General features: G+C 39.7%; 1 protein-coding gene across 4 annotated transcripts in view; it reads left to right on the top strand.

Moving 5' to 3' along the window:
• braf (B-Raf proto-oncogene, serine/threonine kinase) overlaps positions 1–15,293 on the top strand; it is a 47,215-nt gene extending 31,922 nt beyond the window's left edge. For all 4 annotated transcript variants that reach the window (XM_070991730.1, XM_070991732.1, XM_070991731.1 and 1 more), the window contains 8 exons: positions 650–734; positions 903–1,079; positions 1,167–1,213; positions 1,414–1,532; positions 1,712–1,843; positions 3,785–3,919; positions 8,855–9,008; positions 9,618–15,293. In XM_070991730.1, the coding sequence (XP_070847831.1) occupies positions 650–734; positions 903–1,079; positions 1,167–1,213; positions 1,414–1,532; positions 1,712–1,843; positions 3,785–3,919; positions 8,855–9,008; positions 9,618–9,640 (872 nt within the window). In that variant the 3' untranslated portion in view covers positions 9,641–15,293. The remainder of the gene's footprint in view (positions 1–649; positions 735–902; positions 1,080–1,166; positions 1,214–1,413; positions 1,533–1,711; positions 1,844–3,784; positions 3,920–8,854; positions 9,009–9,617) is intronic.
• Positions 15,294–17,392: the final 2,099 nt, after the last annotated feature.

Raw genomic sequence — 17,392 nt, 5'->3', positions numbered from 1 at the left:
TGCCACCTGTAGCCATCTGTGTGGCCAAAGCAAACAGGACTGAAATCTGAAATATTATAACTAAAGGAATATTTTGTCACTACTTACCATATTGTTTTAAATATAGTACAGTAGTTTTTTCCCAGAAATTCAAAAGTGGAGTCCTCTTACATTCATGTACTTAACAAAACTTCTTTGTCTGACAGTTTAGATGTGTTGATATTTGCTTAATAGACACTTTTTAAATTTTATTAAATTGATTTACTGATTTCCAATATCAATTTGATATGGCAATACTGAAAATGTCAGATTTGACTAACCAGTGATGTCAAGGTGGGCTTGTCTTGACATTCAGTCAGTAATCTGTGTCTGTAGGCAAAACTCAGAACTCCAGCCAGTTTGGTGATGTATAGATTAACAGGGGTCAGAGCCTGTGCCACAGCTCCCACCTGTACCAGTATTCAGTGAATGCACCTTTGTCATTGTGTTTGTTTGTTTGCTTGTGTTTTATTCATTAAAGGTCGCACATTTGTGTAAAATGTCCAGAAACAAGAGATACAAAGTGAAATTAAGAAGCAGTTTTACAATTTAACCTAGTTAATCCTAGTTTTGAGCAATAAATGTATTCAATCTTAAGCATACTTTTCTGACTGATGTGTGCTCCTCCCAGGTGATGTGGCAGTGAAAATGTTGAACGTCACTGCTCCCACACCACAACAGCTTCAGGCCTTCAAGAATGAAGTGGGAGTCCTCAGGTAATGCCTGCCACCTGCTCTTTAATTAGGGATATATACGTATGTACTTTGCACCTTTTTATAATGGTCTACAAATTCACATCATATTACTTAAGTATCCTCCTTAACAAGGATATACAAAACTGCTGCAGTTCCGTAGTTTCATCAACCGGTCTGTGTTTGTACCAGGAAAACGCGTCATGTGAACATCCTGCTGTTCATGGGCTACACCACCAAGCCTCAGCTGGCTATTGTGACCCAGTGGTGTGAAGGCTCCAGTCTGTACCACCACCTTCACATCATTGAGACCAAGTTTGAGATGATAAAGCTGATCGACATTGCCCGGCAGACTGCTCAGGGCATGGAGTGAGTTCCCCTACAAATACAAAAGCCATCAGATTTCACTGTGTGTGCCATCCGTCGGTATTCTAACTTTTCTGTTTTCCTCCTCAGTTACCTACATGCCAAATCAATCATTCACAGAGATTTGAAGAGCAACAGTATCCTTTTTGAAACGTTTCAATCCATTAATTTTTCTCCTGTTCATATGAAATTGAATGTGTTGGTGATGTTGAGATTTATATTGCTATCAGACAAGCAGGAATGAAAATGTAACTGCCATCCCAAGAATGCAGAACTCTTAAATGCGTAAGAGTTTAGATGTAGAAGAGAGTGTTTCCTTGACCTCATTTCTTCCCAGATATTTTCCTCCACGAGGATCTGACGGTGAAGATTGGTGACTTTGGTCTGGCTACTGTCAAGTCCCGCTGGAGTGGCTCACACCAGTTTGAACAACTCTCTGGCTCTATACTATGGATGGTCAGTGTTTATCTCCTACCAGTGACCCTTCACTCAGTTTTCATTTTGCCAGTTATACATTTATTTTGTTGCCAAATGTAAAAAGAGAAACAAACAGAAGTATTTACAAAAAAGATATAAATGAGGTGTGAGTTACAAGTGTGTAGTTGTCTTTGATAGTATGGCCTGTTCTTTCTCAGGCACCAGAGGTGATCCGGCTGCAGGACAAGAATCCCTACAGCTTCCAGTCAGACGTCTACGCCTTCGGCATTGTGTTGTACGAGCTCATGTCAGGAGCACTGCCCTATTCAAACATCAACAACAGAGACCAGGTAAGAGGACTCAGTAAGTCACACCTGACCTGACTTAGATGTTTTAATAAACTAAAACATATCTTACTCTAATACTTCTCTACAGTGTTTATTATTTTTCCATAGTCGTCACAACACAGCTCAGTAGGTCCCTGATTAGACATGTTCCAAAACCCCTTCACACCGGGTTAATGGTATAGTGTGATGTCTAAACCAAAATAACTACAGTGAGCACAAATATAGGAACCCTTCCCCTGTGGGTCAAGCCATTCCATTTGCATATGTGTTGCAACATAGACACCGACATGCACCAGTGATCCCCAAATATAGGAATAATTTTCTCCCACCCAGTAAGATTTTTTTTGAATATGTATTTTGAGTGGATACATCATGCATTGTCAAAACAGATCAAACATCCTGTAATTTAAATCGTAATCTTAAAGGGGATAATTCAATATTTTTGGGAAGTGGACTTATTCATGTTTGTCATGAGTGAGCTGTTCAGGGTGTTGTTAGTCTATCTTAGACTGGAAGCAGGGGGACCTGTCTTTTATATGTACGGTTTTCTGAGTCTGTGACTAAAGTATAAATTAATTTTATGCACGTTATTCAGTTTTAAGCATTTCCTAAGAAACAGTTTGAGTGAAGATATATTTTTTGATTATAAGCACTTGTTAATCTACCATCTGGGTCTTTCATGTAGTCTTTTTTTTCCATTTCAATCGTTTGAATACTCATGAATATAATTGGTGTGTGATGCAATATGGCTTGTGATCTTTAGATTATTAAACAGGCTACACAAGCTAAACAAGTGCAGATAGTCTAAGCAAATCTCTCTATACGGCTAAAAATTTAAGTTGAAGGCATAATTCAGGATGACTGTAGAGCTGTAGGCTACTGGCTATCTGCATGCCTTTAAATCTAGTATACAGCATGGGCGTATTTGCCTTCAATTCCTCCCAGGTTATTGTAATTACATTTATCTTAAATACCTCTTTTCCTGTTCATTTGATTTTAGTGTTTCCACATCTCTTTATTGTAATGGTAAATATAAAGAACTACATGTTCTTTATTGCAGAGAACTTACACAAGAAAGTTAAATTGATGGTGTCACCTGCATGAATGAAGATGCCACTCTTTTGGAATCTTACTTATTAGTAGTATAATAATATTAGTATTTTCTTGAATTTTGATGAACTAATCCCCCATTTGGTTGTCTGATTTTACATCAATTGTAAAAACATAGTGAAACATTTCCTTGAGGCAAAGGTAATGACCCACACTGCAAAACAAAAAAGAGATTCAGTATAAATACAATGAAATGATATCTAACAATGTAATACAGAGAAAAGCAGCAAATCCTCATAACTGTGGACAAGATAAAATTTTTGTATTTTTGCTGAATAAATGACTTTCATGATTAATCAATTGTCAAAATGTTTGCTAATTGGTTATACTTAATTTTATCTTTTAGCTCTACTGTCATCATTGATAGATTTGGCTGTTGTGAGAGGCACACATTTCCTTTAAGAACTCAAATCAAAGTATTACGGAAAAGTATTACGCAAATGTAACAACAAAAGACAACAATTTTAAAGCCTTTTCTGATTCCATTCGAAAATAAAATTGTTACTTCATCATATTGAAACTATTATTAATAGGAAAATTATATGACCTTTAATTGCATTTATCCATGCATCAATGTTCTTAATTAATCTTAACTACATCTGTTTTGATGCAATATAATTAATCAATTTATAATAGTTTTTCACTTTATAATAACAAAAATTAACACAGTAAACAGTGTATTAGTGGCAGAGTCAAGTCGAATTTCCCAGACATTAACATTTTAGCTCTGTAGGAAGCTGCAGCTCTACGAAATTAACAGCCTAACTGTTAAATTAACAGTTAACAGCCTGTTTATCCCTGTGGCCAAATATTATGACACAACTTTTCCCGTAGATCATTTTTATGGTGGGTCGAGGTTACCTGTCTCCTGACCTCAGCAAGGTCCGCAGCAACTGTCCAAAGGCCATGAAGAGACTGATGGCCGACTGCCTGAAGAAGAAGAGAGAGGAGCGACCCCTCTTTCCTCAGGTGAGATAAATAAATGCTAATGCTTTAATTTTCAGTGGGAGACAATGGATGCACATTATTTATACATTGAAGACAGAAAGCACCAGCTGAATGACTATTGAAATTGTCTTTTTTACCTCATTGCAAATATATCCAGATGTAAAATTTAAAATAGGCTTGTATTTGAGACAGGCCTTTATTTCTGATCATCTCTGTTGTTATAGATATGTTTTATCATATGTGAGTAAACGAATGTTGCTTTTAGTACAGACATTCGGTGTAGTCCATTTACACAGGACTTATTCCATCAGTATAACAACAGAGTTATATCAACAACGCAGAGGGAGAGGGGTGGTAGAGGATGCTGCCGTTGTTTGTTCGCCGCTTCTCCACCCGCGATCTTTAAATTGCATTTATATAGCTTGATTGCTCTTCTAGTTCCCTGTGCTAATGTTGCACTATTGTGATATTTTGCGCTTGTGCTACTTTTACGAGCCCTGTGCACTAGTTTTTCTGGATTTCGTATCCTGCGTCTCACCCACTTTTTCTCTACCGTTGGGTTAGCTTAATAGCTAGTCACCCTACCTGCTACAGACTACTTCCAGCTGTTAACCTTGTTTCACCTGGAAAAAGGCTCTTTGGATCCAAACCCTCATATCGCCTTGATGGACAACTTCTCTCCCTTCCACCACCGTTCCAGTACTTGGTGCTGAAGTTATCTGGCTAGCATCCCTCCTTGGTCAATATGGTGTTCAGCTACTCCAGCTCGCAAGTCCGCCAACTAAATCCCGCAACCACTCCTGGACTTAACATCCCCATCATTAAAGAACTTGGACTTCTTCACCGCCCTTGTTACATTCATAGAGGCTCCAGTCGAAAATTCCTCTACCATAACCAGACAAGCCGCTGTGCTACAAACATCCCATTTCTCTGGTCATCCATCGCACGTCTGACGCGTCATCAGTGTACCGTCACCCCAGCAACCATCAACACTGGAAATATCGCAAGATCTCTGCTGTCCAGCATGGGAAACACCGCGACATCCCTGTACTCCTGGCTGGACACACTTCATGGAGTGGACTTTGGAATACTTTGCAACCTGTACAGAGATTCACCTCACAGTCATTGGTGAGAAGAACATATCAGAGAGAAAGGACTTGACCTCATGTGTCTGACGGAAACCTGGCACCAGCCAGAGGTTTACTCTGCCCTAAATGAAGCATGTCCCCGGGACTACAGTTACTTGGAGGCAGCCTGGAGCTGTCCCCCATCTCGCTGCCCGCAACATCTTCCTGTGAGTGTCTTGCATTTAAATGTAAGCCCCCCTTTCCCATGACTGTTCTCCTTATCTACAGGCCCCCAAAACCCAACTCTGCTTTCATCCCGGAAATGTCTGATCTCCTCACAACACCCTGTACTACCTCTGCCAGTATCATTATCTTTGGAGATATAAATATTCATGTCGACACCCCCTCTTGCCATCACGCTACTGATTTCCTTCAGCTGAATGACTCCCTCAACCTACAACAACATGTTGATGTCCCCACACATTCTAGGGGACACACACTCAATCTGGTCATCTCTAACTCCGCCCCCATCAGCAACCTTCAGGTCTACGATCTCAGTGTTTCAGATCACAAGGTAGTGTCAATGGGGCTGCCTTTTCCTACCCACCACACGAAACCAAAGCGACAGATCCACTTCAGAAATCTGAAAAACTTCAACCCTGATGCCCTGGCCCTGGATCTTCAACTTCTCTCCTATGGCCCCACTGACCTCCTCTCTGTTGCTGACTCCGTTGACTTCTCAGGGCTCTGTGCTGGGCCCCACTCTTTTCTCCATCTACATGCTCCCCCTTGGCAAAGTCATTAACAAACATGGCTTATCATTCCATTGCTATGCTGATGACACACAACTTAACCTGAGAACAACCCTCACGACTTCTGCTCCCCTGCCAACGCACACATTGACAACCTGCCTGGAGGGCGATAGAGGCACACCACATCAGCTCTGCTCTTCCTCCATCACCAGTATCAACTTCTCTGGCCAAAACATCTCCCTCTCCACATCTGTCACCAACTTAGGTGTAAAAATGGACCCCCACCTCACATTTGACACCCACATCAAACACCTTTGTAAGACTTCATTCTACCACCCCAAGAACATCGGCAAACTCCGTCCAACACTCACCCTGGCAGATGCAGAGAAGCTCATCCATGCCTTTATCTCCTCCAGGCTGGACTACTGTAATGCACTCCTCATTGGAATCTCTGGCAAGAGCATCCAAAGACTGCAAAACATCCAGAACAGCACTGCCAGGATCCTGATGAGGGTGCGCAAGTACGATCACATCACCCCCCATCCTGAAATCTCTTCACTGGCTCCCTGTCCCACTAAGAAATGAATACAAGGTCTCTCTCCGCACCCACCAGTGCATCTACGGTCACGCCCCCCTTCACCTACAGGAACTCCTCAGGCCCCAAACCTCCTCACGCACCCTCCGATCAGCAACAGCTAAGACTTTCCAAGCCCCCAGAACCAAACTCCGCAGCATGGGTGACCGGGCATTTTCCTCTATAGCACGAGGCTGTGGAACGCCCTCCCTGACCATCTGAGGGCCCCACAGTCTACAGATGTTTTTAAGCAAAAATTTAAAACATATCTTTTTTAAAAAGCTTTTTACTAATTGTTGTTTTATATAAGTTTTCTTTTTTTTTTTTTTTTTTTTAACTTGCTGAATTTTACTCCACCTTGAGATTGTGAGATTGAGAAGGTGCATTACAAATAAAATTTATTATTATTATTATTATTATTATTTCATATTCACCACTCGTCTGCTCTCATCTTTTCTTCTTAATACAAATATTGCTTTTGCTTATTAATTAATTCCAGTCACTCCCACTTTGCCATTCTTTCAATGAGCGTTAAGCTAATGTCCATGAAACACACTTCCTCCACAGATATTTCACAATAAAAGCACACCAGCAGATCAAAGGGCATAATCCCTCCATGCCCTGCCAGGCTTTTTATGTGAAACATCAACCAGAGGTCTTTCATTAGTGGTAGCTAACCCTGATTGAAAAATCTGCAGGGTAGAAGCTTATAGGTAATAAGTGAATAGTTCTGAATCTATCATGCATGCCATCATGATACAGGTGATTCCACTCCCCTCGGCCCTGTATTAGCAACTGACCTTTACTTGTTTTTATTGATAACATGAATACTCTTTTATTTGAGTGTTTACAGGATACAGTAGTAGCAACACTGGTGTTTTAGTCACTCAATTATTATCAGAATGTGATGTAGGCCCAGAAGACAGGTGTGATCTTTAAAAAGTTGGATTTCTCTGTGAATTTTAAATCACATGTTATCCATCCATCCATCCATTTTCTATGCTGCTTATCCCTTTTGGGGTCGCAGGGGGGCCGGAGCCTATCTCGGCTGTCAACGGGCGAGAGATGGGGTACACCCTGGACCGGTCACCAGCCGATCGCAGGGCACATACACACACCATTCACACTCACACTCACACCTAGGGGCAATTTAGAGTCACCAATCAACCTAATGAGCATGTTTTTGGTCTGTGGGAGGAAGCCGGAGTGCCCGGAGAGAACCCACGCATGCACGGGAAGAACATGCAAACTTCACACAGAAAGGCCCGACCCGGGAATCAAACCTGCGACCTTCTTGCTGTGAGGCAGGCGCACTACCTGCTGCGCCTCCGTCACATGTTATAACTTCAATTTAACAATGACAATAGGGCTGGGTATTGTTAAGAACCTCACGATTTGATTTGGATTTCGATTCTTAAGGTTTCGATTCGATTCGATTTGGATTTGATTCGATATTGATTTAAATTCTTCAATATTGATTCAGTAAGAAGTAGAAATACACAAATAATTAAGAGTACCTGTTGGCAATTTTCAAATGTTTATTTTCATGCCTATAACACGTGGTATGTTACTTCACATCTTTGGGAAATAAAACATCTGAAAATAAAACATTAGCAGCACCATAATAGCTCACTTGTGCATATGTAGTACAAAAGTAAAAAATATTACAGTTCTGTATCAAAATGAAAAAGTAAAGTGCATGTAAACTTAAATAAAATGTCTTTCCTTTTGGACATAGTGATATACCTCACAACATCTGAAAGTAAAACATTAGCAGCACCATAATCGCTTACTTGTGCATAGAACAAAAATAAAAAAAAGCAAAACAAAACATGACAGTTCTGTATCAAAAGTAAAGTGCATATGTAAACTGTCTTACATCTTGGAAATTGTGATATACCTCAACAACATTTTTTTGAACAATAACATCTGAACCATGTCCCTTCATTTCTGGTCACATACTAAGTGTGAACATGTACAGCCACCGACTCTTATCTTCTGTGCGCGGACAGAGCTTGGCGGTAGTTTGCAGACAAAGGCTTTGTCGAGTTGCGTCTGTTTTGAATCCACAGGTTTAGCCGCGGGTTGTTGCAGAGCATCCGTATGGCATCCGTATGGTGTCGGGTTAAGTTTGTTGTGTTACTGTTGTACGTTAATTCTGCCTGGCACAACTTACACACCACCCTACTTTTGTCTATTTCTTGTGTTCCGGATATACACGAGAATCCAAAATGAGTCCAAACGTCGGATCTTAAAGATTTGCTTGCCTTCGTCGCCATATTGTTGTTGTTTGGTCGCGTGCAGCCTCCGTCCTTAAAACGCGAATCACACGATGTTGCGCACAGCGCCCCCACTGGCCAGGAGGTGAATCGATTCAGAGGGTTTGCTTAATCGATATTGAATTAGGGGGCGTATAATTACAATGCATCGATTTTTCGATATTTTTACCCACCCCTAAATGACAACATACTTAACATTGTTAGTACACAACATTGCTAATGGTTTTGTTTGGCCAAAAATATTCTGAATGGTGATCCTGTGGCTGTACTGTGTATTCTGTCAGATCTTGGCATCCATCGAGCTGCTGGCTCGCTCATTACCCAAAATCCACCGCAGCGCCTCAGAGCCTTCGTTAAACCGAGCAGGCTTTCAGACGGAGGACTTCAGCTTGTATGCCTGCGCCTCACCCAAAACCCCCATCCAGGCCGGTGGCTATGGTGAGCTCATACACACATGCATGAAAATCTGTCTTAACAATAGTTGCCTCATCACACATGTCTTTACTCAAAAATTCTAAAACACCAAAACACAAGGATAGGAGTAAACACGCCCGAACATTACTGCGCTGTATAAATCCCTTAAGAAACAAGGATGAAATATATTGGTGAATACATTATTTGACCACCTCATTAGTAAATCAATTGAACGCGGGGAATTATGTCAGCAGATTCCATGTACAGATACTTCAAGCCCTTTGTAATGGGATCAAATGCAGTAGCTCAGCAATAAATATTAGCTTTTTGAAATGGATAGTGGTGGTGTTTTATATGAGAGTGTCGTCATTATTATTATTAAGGCATTTAATATGAACTCACACAGGATTTTGTCATTGATGTCATTTCATAAATGCAGACGTGGGGACCTGTATCTGAAGACATTTGTACTCAAATCTTTGTCTCCTCTCGAGCATCCCAACCAATCAGCTAAAAAAATGTGCACTCTCAACAATGGTTTAATTTTAACCTGATAATTGGCATGATGTTGCTGCAAGAGTGCTTATTACTATTTATACTGTTAATTTTTGCTGTACTTTTATTACTTTTCAGGGGAGTTTTCGGCATTCAAGTAAGTGCTGCAGATCCCACCAGTCCATCCCTCGTCACTTATTAAAAGTCTCGTGTCCATGCAGTGGATTCATTCATTCCTGAAAAACAAATAGTCTCAAAGAATGTGCTTTTTTCTTCATCTGTCAATCTGAAGAAGGCAGCCTCATTGGAGTCCATCCAACAAAAGCTGTACAGCAGGCAAACAGCCACAGTGACAGACAAAACTGAATAAGGGAAGAATTTAAAAAAATAACAAAATAAAGAAACTTCAGTGACACAAAAGGAAAAAATGAAGACTCAAAGATATCCATACCAAAAGAATTTTAGGGGGAGACAACAAGCTTCACAGATCAACTTGCCTACTGGAGGGAACAGATGAAGGTAAAAGAAAGGAGAGTCAGAGAGGTGAAACGTCTTTGGCCATGGCTCATCCTTTCATTTCTTATTCGGGTGAGGAGGGAGGCTGGTTTGTCAGCCAGCCTGTTGGACTGCACTTTGAGTGACTGCAGAATGGGGCCAGTGGAGGGTGGAGAGGCCTCCCATCCTTCAGTTGAGATGGAATGTCAAGCGTTAGTCCATTCCCGAGATAAGCTGGAGGTCACCCAGCAGAGTTTAACCCCGAAGGAAGATGACTTGAAAGACAGATCTATTTTTTCATTTATTTCTCAAGTTTTAGATTTTCGCTAGTACTTGCAAGGAATGCTGAGCTTTTTTGTCATTTTTCTCATTTGTAGCACAGGCCTTTGCTTCTTGTTTTGTTTTGTTTTGTTTTGTTTTGTTTTGTTTTGTTTTGTTTTGTTTTGTTTTGTTTTGTTTTGTTTTGTTTTGGTCTTTTTGGGCATAATGCTGACCAAATTCTGCAAAATACTGTTCTTGCTTTCTTGTTAGCCCCCAACAATTTTGATACCTGTGATCAAGTGGCAACAGGTATTAATCTACTGAAAGATTTTGCTTGACCATTTCAAAACATGTCTGAACCTTCACATAAAAGCAGAAGCGGTTCCTTCTGTAGATTTCCTGTAGAAAGGTCCAGAGCCTGCACTGCTCCACCAACAAGAGGTGCTGTTCTTTGCGAGGAAAAATATGTTAGGTGAAGGAATCTACATGAGATGGGGTTTTTTAAAATGGATTTTTTTTTTTTATTCTACTTAAAAGGCCTGGTCTAAGCCAACAACTGAGATGTGTGTTAATTAGTGTGCTTCATAGGTGTTGGAAAGATTTTGCTCCTGAGATGCTTGGCCTTTTCAAAGGATTTGATGTCTTTGTGAAAGCAGCAGAAGCAGTTGTGTCTGTTGGTTTCTTGTAGAAAAGTCCGGAGCCTGACATGTCCTGCCAACCACAGGAACCATTGTTAGGGAGGGAAAAAATACAGATTGTTTGGAGGTGTAAGCTACACAAGAGAGGTTTCTAATTCTGTTTAAAGAGCCTGGTTTAAGCCAAGCTGCTGCCCAGCATTTACACTGAGCTAAGGAGTGTGTACAGTACTTGTGGCTCAAAGCTTCTAAGTAGTTACACAGCATCTTTGCAACAAAGCTTTTCCAAGTGCATGTTGTGTTGTTTTTATTTTTATTTATTTATTTATTTTTTGATTATGTGGCTTTCATATTGCACTTGGCATAAAATAGGACCTTACTTGTTGCAGCTGCTGACTAATGGGCTGCAGCGTTACCTGCTGAAAGGACCAGTGACCCCCTGGTTCTGCGTTCTGTTAGTCTTGAAAATGTTCTTTCAATCACACCTTTTACTTTCTCTATACACATGCACCTGAACTTTTTTCATTCCAGTGTGTGTTACGGGGTTGTAGGTGTTATTACAGGTTATTTTTATTTTATCGTCAATGTATGCCTTTTTCTGTACAGGCAGGCCTGCAGATATTTACTTATTTATGTGATTTTCTTGTTTTGTTTTATGGATTTATTTTCAGAACCGCTTTATTTGAAGCTATCAGTCTTTCTTTTGATGCTTAGTCATTTTAGTCTTTGTGACTTGTGTACTTGCACTTTGTAGAGATGAAGAATAAATTGTGACATACAGAGCTGATGACCCAAAATTCAGTTTCCAATGTATGAGTCATCTGCAGGGGCTGAACTGTGAATATTTTGCTGAGAAGGCTCAGTTATCATCTAAGGGCTGTCTTTGATGAACCCCTCAGCAGCCAGGTGTCACCACACCCACAGTGATGAGAGCTGAGCGAATGAGACTGCTGGCCTCAGAGTTGGATGTTGTGGAGGTAGAACACACAGTTGAAGCGTCCTTCCAAACACTGACAGTCTGGTTCTTTACATTTGTCAAGGATCATGCGCGTCTTTTCAATGTTAACTAACCCCCCAGCAACCCCTACCCACAGCAGTGTTATTCTGAAATTTGTTGCCTACTGTTTATCTAACAGTCTATGTTAGGAAATACACTTATTAGTCATCTAGCCCATCAGTCCCATCTTTGTGCGTCCAGGACAGAGAAAGGGCTGCAACATGTTTTGCCTAGCTTAGCATACCATACTGGTAGCAGGTTGCACTGCTAGCCCTGACCCAGGACAGCCAGACTATTCGTGATACTGGATCACAGCTTGCTGTAATTTGGACATTTCAGTCACTGTGCATAGCTCATAAAATGTGTAACAAAAAGCATATTGAACATATAAACTCAGGAAATATTGTAGCAACTTACAGAGTGGGAGAAACCTGTGTCATCTAGTTGCAAAGTGACAAACATGATTTGCGTAAAGATTTACTCCTCCAAGTCAGTCATGAGTGAGAAAGAATTCCTGCCCGACCTGTCTTTTTTTTTTAACCCCACCTCAAAAATGGTCAGTTGATATTTTTATTTTCTCCCAGTGACAAATTTTATGAATATTTTCTAAATTTTGAATAATCGCCTATAATGTCTAGAGACAGTCTATAGCCCTGGGTCAGGGCTAATTTCTTACCCAAACTCCATCAAAACTTAAAAGATACACCTTCAGACAGCTCCCAAAACTAGATCTAAAGTATATCTGGACTAGATGTACATAGATGAATTTTGTTAACTTCACATTATCCAGGTTAAGGCTGCAGACAAAAACAGTGTGTGATTAATCTTTGAAGAGTAACCAAACCCAATTCTGTGTGAAGCCTTATATCTGCTGGTGAAAGCAAGGTACGTCATGTCCTTGGTCTGTGGCAACAGTGATGTCATTCTGTAGATACAGGTGAACTTCATTTGGCCTTCATTTGTTGCATGGTGGCACAAACTTTTTATTACAACTTGGGTGTTGTTTTCATAGTTTTGGTCAATATTCCTGTCGTTGTTATCGGTTCGCTGAGATCTGGGAGCAGGGCTGTCACTATATTTTGGAAGCTCTAAATACCATTCTCACATGGGGAAAAAATACTTGATCTGAAGTGATCTGTTCCTAATTAATATTCAGAGAGTAGACACAATGGGCTGTTTCTTGTGTACCAGCAGAGTTCATAAAATGTACTGTTCATCTGGCCTTTGGTAGAATTGAAAGAAGCACAAGCAGTTCGATGATCAGACAGGGTGGAAGCAAACCCTCGGACATACTCAAACGTATGTGTAGGAAGAAGAAAGCTGAACAATAGTATTACTTCCAGATTCTAAACTGTTACTGTTGAGTACAGTTGGTGGAGACCAAACCCAAACTAGAGTGAGTTTATATTGTTTATTAAAAAAAGCTCCCCAAAATTAATTGATTACTACCACTTTAAAGAATTGTCCTGTTATCAAAATTGTCATTGTTTCCACAGTAAAGTTTGCCAGTGTTGGCTCTGATGTTTTCTTGGAATATGTGCCGCCGTGTGTTTAAAATGCTGTGGATTCACTTGTTGAGCACAAAATGGTGTGTGTTGGATTTTTGAATGCACTCTCACAGAAACAGCTGGCATCACCTACAACTACATGTGGTTTCACCTGTAGATACAAGGGAGGGGGCACCACAGAGTTTGGTTTGTACTACTCCACTATCATCTGCCCTATTACCTGTACTTGACTCCCACATAATATGCAGGTTAGGGTTAGACTGATTAATAAGAGACACTGTAGGCCTTTTATTAAATATTGCATATTGCCCAGTCATGTAACCCACCTGATGTCCACAGCTTCACAAAATATCTGAACAAACCAGAGCTGACATTTTTGAGAAGAGATTTGAGCTTGTTTGGTAAGACCAGTCACTAGAGCCATAACTACCGTCACCTTCTTGATGTTTTGAAATTCTAAAGTTTTGAAGGTTGTGAAGATGCCTCACATATGTACAAAATACTAGCCCAATAATAAAGGTACCTACAGAAGAGGATGATGTCCAGTGGTAAGAAAAGGGTTCTGAGATTAAAATTCAATTCTGAGCTTAATACTTTTATTCTACAAACAAACCCAAATTCTGACTAGATGTATGGAATTCAGAATAAATTCTTAATTTCATCCTTTTTGTTTTTGAGACCTCTGACACAAGGTTAGATTTATACCTACAGTCAGACTTTGTTCACATAGCTCGGAGATTAGCAACTTTATTCTGAGAATAAAGTGAGTTTTTACTTTATTCTTTGCCTTTACGACCCATTTTAAACCACTGGACCACCAGGGACCAGTGATTACATGCTTGCCTGCTTATATGCTTGTTCAGAACACTGATAGTGTGGATGTTCAAACTTTCGATGTTGCTGAGCATTCCACAGATTTCTTGTTCATATTGTCTCAAATGTTGAACATGACTATTCATGCTTGACCTTGGAAAAAGCAGGTGATGAAACAATCCAAACTCAAGGGTAATCTAATTACTAGTTCTAGAGCTTTTGACTGGGGTAACTGCTGATTTGGTGAAGGTGAAGAATGAAATGTCAAGGTCAGCTTTTAAGCCCACACAGACCCACAGTCCTAGAGGTCATGGCTAGTTTATAGCAAAGAAAATAATAATGTTTTATCTACTGTTTCCCAGGTCAAGAATGGACAACCTCACTAGACATAGCACATCCTTAGTCCTCTTCCATAGGCATCAATATCATCCTTCAGCAAGCAGTGACAGTTGTCTGCTGTACTGAGATCTGCTGTCACACATTCTCAGACTGCTTATTGCACACATGATGGAACATGAATAAACAGTAATGTCTTTCATAGCGCTGTATTTATTTTCCTTAGAGATCTTTATTTTCTTGGAGAATATTATCACAGATGTATATCTATCAGACCTTCATAGACTCTACAGGAGCAATGACTGAGCTCCATCACTAAGGATCTCTCCACCACTCACCTCTAACCTCACTATACATTCCTTATCCCTCCGCTACATCCAAAACTTTCTTGTTCCTTTCTCTCATTTTCCTTTTTCTTCTCGAACATTCCCTCCCTCTCCTTCTTGCCTGCACCTTAAACCTAGCAATTCCTTTCAACTGAGAACTATCATGAAAAATTTTATGGAGATTTGTTTTGTTTTTCACCTGTAAATAGTTGTACAAAGGAAATACTGTCAGTTTGCTAGAAGGCATGGAGACTACAAATGTAACAAATTATAAAACGTTCAAAATAAAGAGACAAAGATTAAAATACATTTTGATAGGGAGACTTCTGAGAAAATCAGTTGAGTGTAAAAATATTTATGGCTGTATCATAAGGAGAAAGAGCTTAATGTATTTGTTGTGAATATGAAAACCTGATATATTAAATAAGTGCATGAAAACTGTAGTTTGCTTCATGTGTCATTTGTGTGGGGTTGTGTTGGAGTCATGTTGTGGTGAATACAGGCACAGGCAGTGGAACATCCACTGACTTGGAAATATTGTAAGACCACATGGTGGCAGCATTTAACTGTCATTTACCCGGAAACATCTGCTGCTGGAAGGAGATGTGCAGCACACAGCAACAATATAGTCAAACTAAATTGGGAGATTTTATGTTTCTAAGTTTGCTAAATTGCTAAAAAAAAATTGAGGCACCCTCTTTAGATTCAGCACATACTTGATCTGTGCATAGTGGAGGGTCTTTCCATACCACAAGTACCTTTTATTGACAATTTATTCTCTAATTCTTAGTTTTTTTTAGTAATTCAGTAATAACCTTAATGTGTCATGACTCCCACCACCCAAAATTTTCAATTATAGAAACAATTTTGGAGATACTCGTGACAGAAGGAGACAAGTTGACTTTTATTGAAATAATAAAGACCGCAACCACAAAATCAGCACACAATCAGGAAAAACTAATTACAGGTGTTTGTGGTAAAGAGCCCTCAATATAATCAAGGATTTTTAATTAACACTGACAAGAGCACCCTGTTTTGCCCAGCACTTCATCAGGCTCATGAAAATGTGCACTGGGTCTGAAAACTGCATTTGTGTGGTCATCATCAACGGCATAGATGTGTGCATACAGGCTTGACCATCTCACAAAGCCATATAGTTGCATATGTCATTAAAAGATATCTTAAATTACACAACACAATATCCAATGGTAATAATTAAACAAATGAAAAAGGCAGTTGAAAATAAGCTCCAAATAGACCTACACAAGATTAGAAAAAAAAAAAAAAAAAAGATTAATAAAGCTAATCAAATAAAATAAACTAAGAAAATATTTCAGTAATTCACTTGCAGTTAATTAGTTAATATGAACTAATGACAAGACAGAGAGTCTTGTCATGGGTTCTCAGGTGGTCAGCTGAACATGCTGTAGTGCATGCATATGTGTCTACGGGCCAGCACACAACTCAACATTTCACATATGAAGAAAAAGTTTCCAGTAATACCTTTTAAGGTTTAAATGGAGCAGCTCTCACAACTAAGTGAACTCTAATAACTGGCTCACAGCTTTGTTTCTACTTTGTCTGTAATTTCTACCTAATTAAATATTAATTTTCAATAGACTTCCTACAAAGTAACTAGGAAATTCTGAACCCATTAAATGAGATATTACTGAAATAACATTATCATGAACATTAAGTTTATGTAATGTCTCTCAGGTTTTGTTGTGCAAATTTAAGTCAAACTTTGCCCAAGCTTCCAGTTTTGACACACAAAACTCAAGGCTGTCCTTCTATATTGACAGTAACCTTAAGAATACCATTACTGTTGGGCTTTTTCGTAGTTTGAATTTGACTGATGTGCTTAGTGATTAGGATTACCAGTTTTTCTTTTCTTCTCTGTCTAAAAGCTGTTGGTCTTGTACTTGACATATCGCTGTGCTGCCTAAGCAAATCCTACAAACCTGAATTAATAACCTCACAGCATTAAAGACCTCTTTTTTATCGTTCATCTATGGATGATGGCTCCATTCCAGCTAGTCATGCTATACATGCCAGATCAAGCACTCAACTGGTGGACCATGTCCTGCTGATAGAACTTTAGGTTAAGTAATTAATGCCAGGTCACGAAAATATGAGGTATCTCATTATGGGAACATGCTCCCCAGGCTATCCCCAGAAGCCATTTTAGACCATGCCTTGATGGGCAGACAAACATGATGTATGCTCCCTAGAAGAGGGATTTCCTTCTGCTATAAAAGCCTGACACAACATTATCTCTTCAGTCTCAGCATACCTCTTCCTCACTCCAGACAAAAAGGGTTGATCTGGTATGATACCTTGCACATGTTTCAAAGAACCAGAGTTGATTTCTTTACTTAAAATTTTTTTTTTCAACATTTGTTTTGATGTTTCACCATGGGATATCGAGACTTCTGTAGGGGTTATTTGCCAGACAAGTTTACCTCAAAGATTGGTCACTAAAAACAGCCAGTCAAATAGGCACATTAACTACGGAGCCCACACTAAACACTGTATGAGACAA

Source organism: Chaetodon trifascialis, chromosome 22 (assembly GCF_039877785.1).
Source record: "Chaetodon trifascialis isolate fChaTrf1 chromosome 22, fChaTrf1.hap1, whole genome shotgun sequence".
NCBI lineage: Eukaryota > Metazoa > Chordata > Actinopteri > Chaetodontiformes > Chaetodontidae > Chaetodon > Chaetodon trifascialis.
Note: the sequence above shows the minus strand (reverse complement) of the source record. Positions and strands in the feature narration are given on the sequence as shown.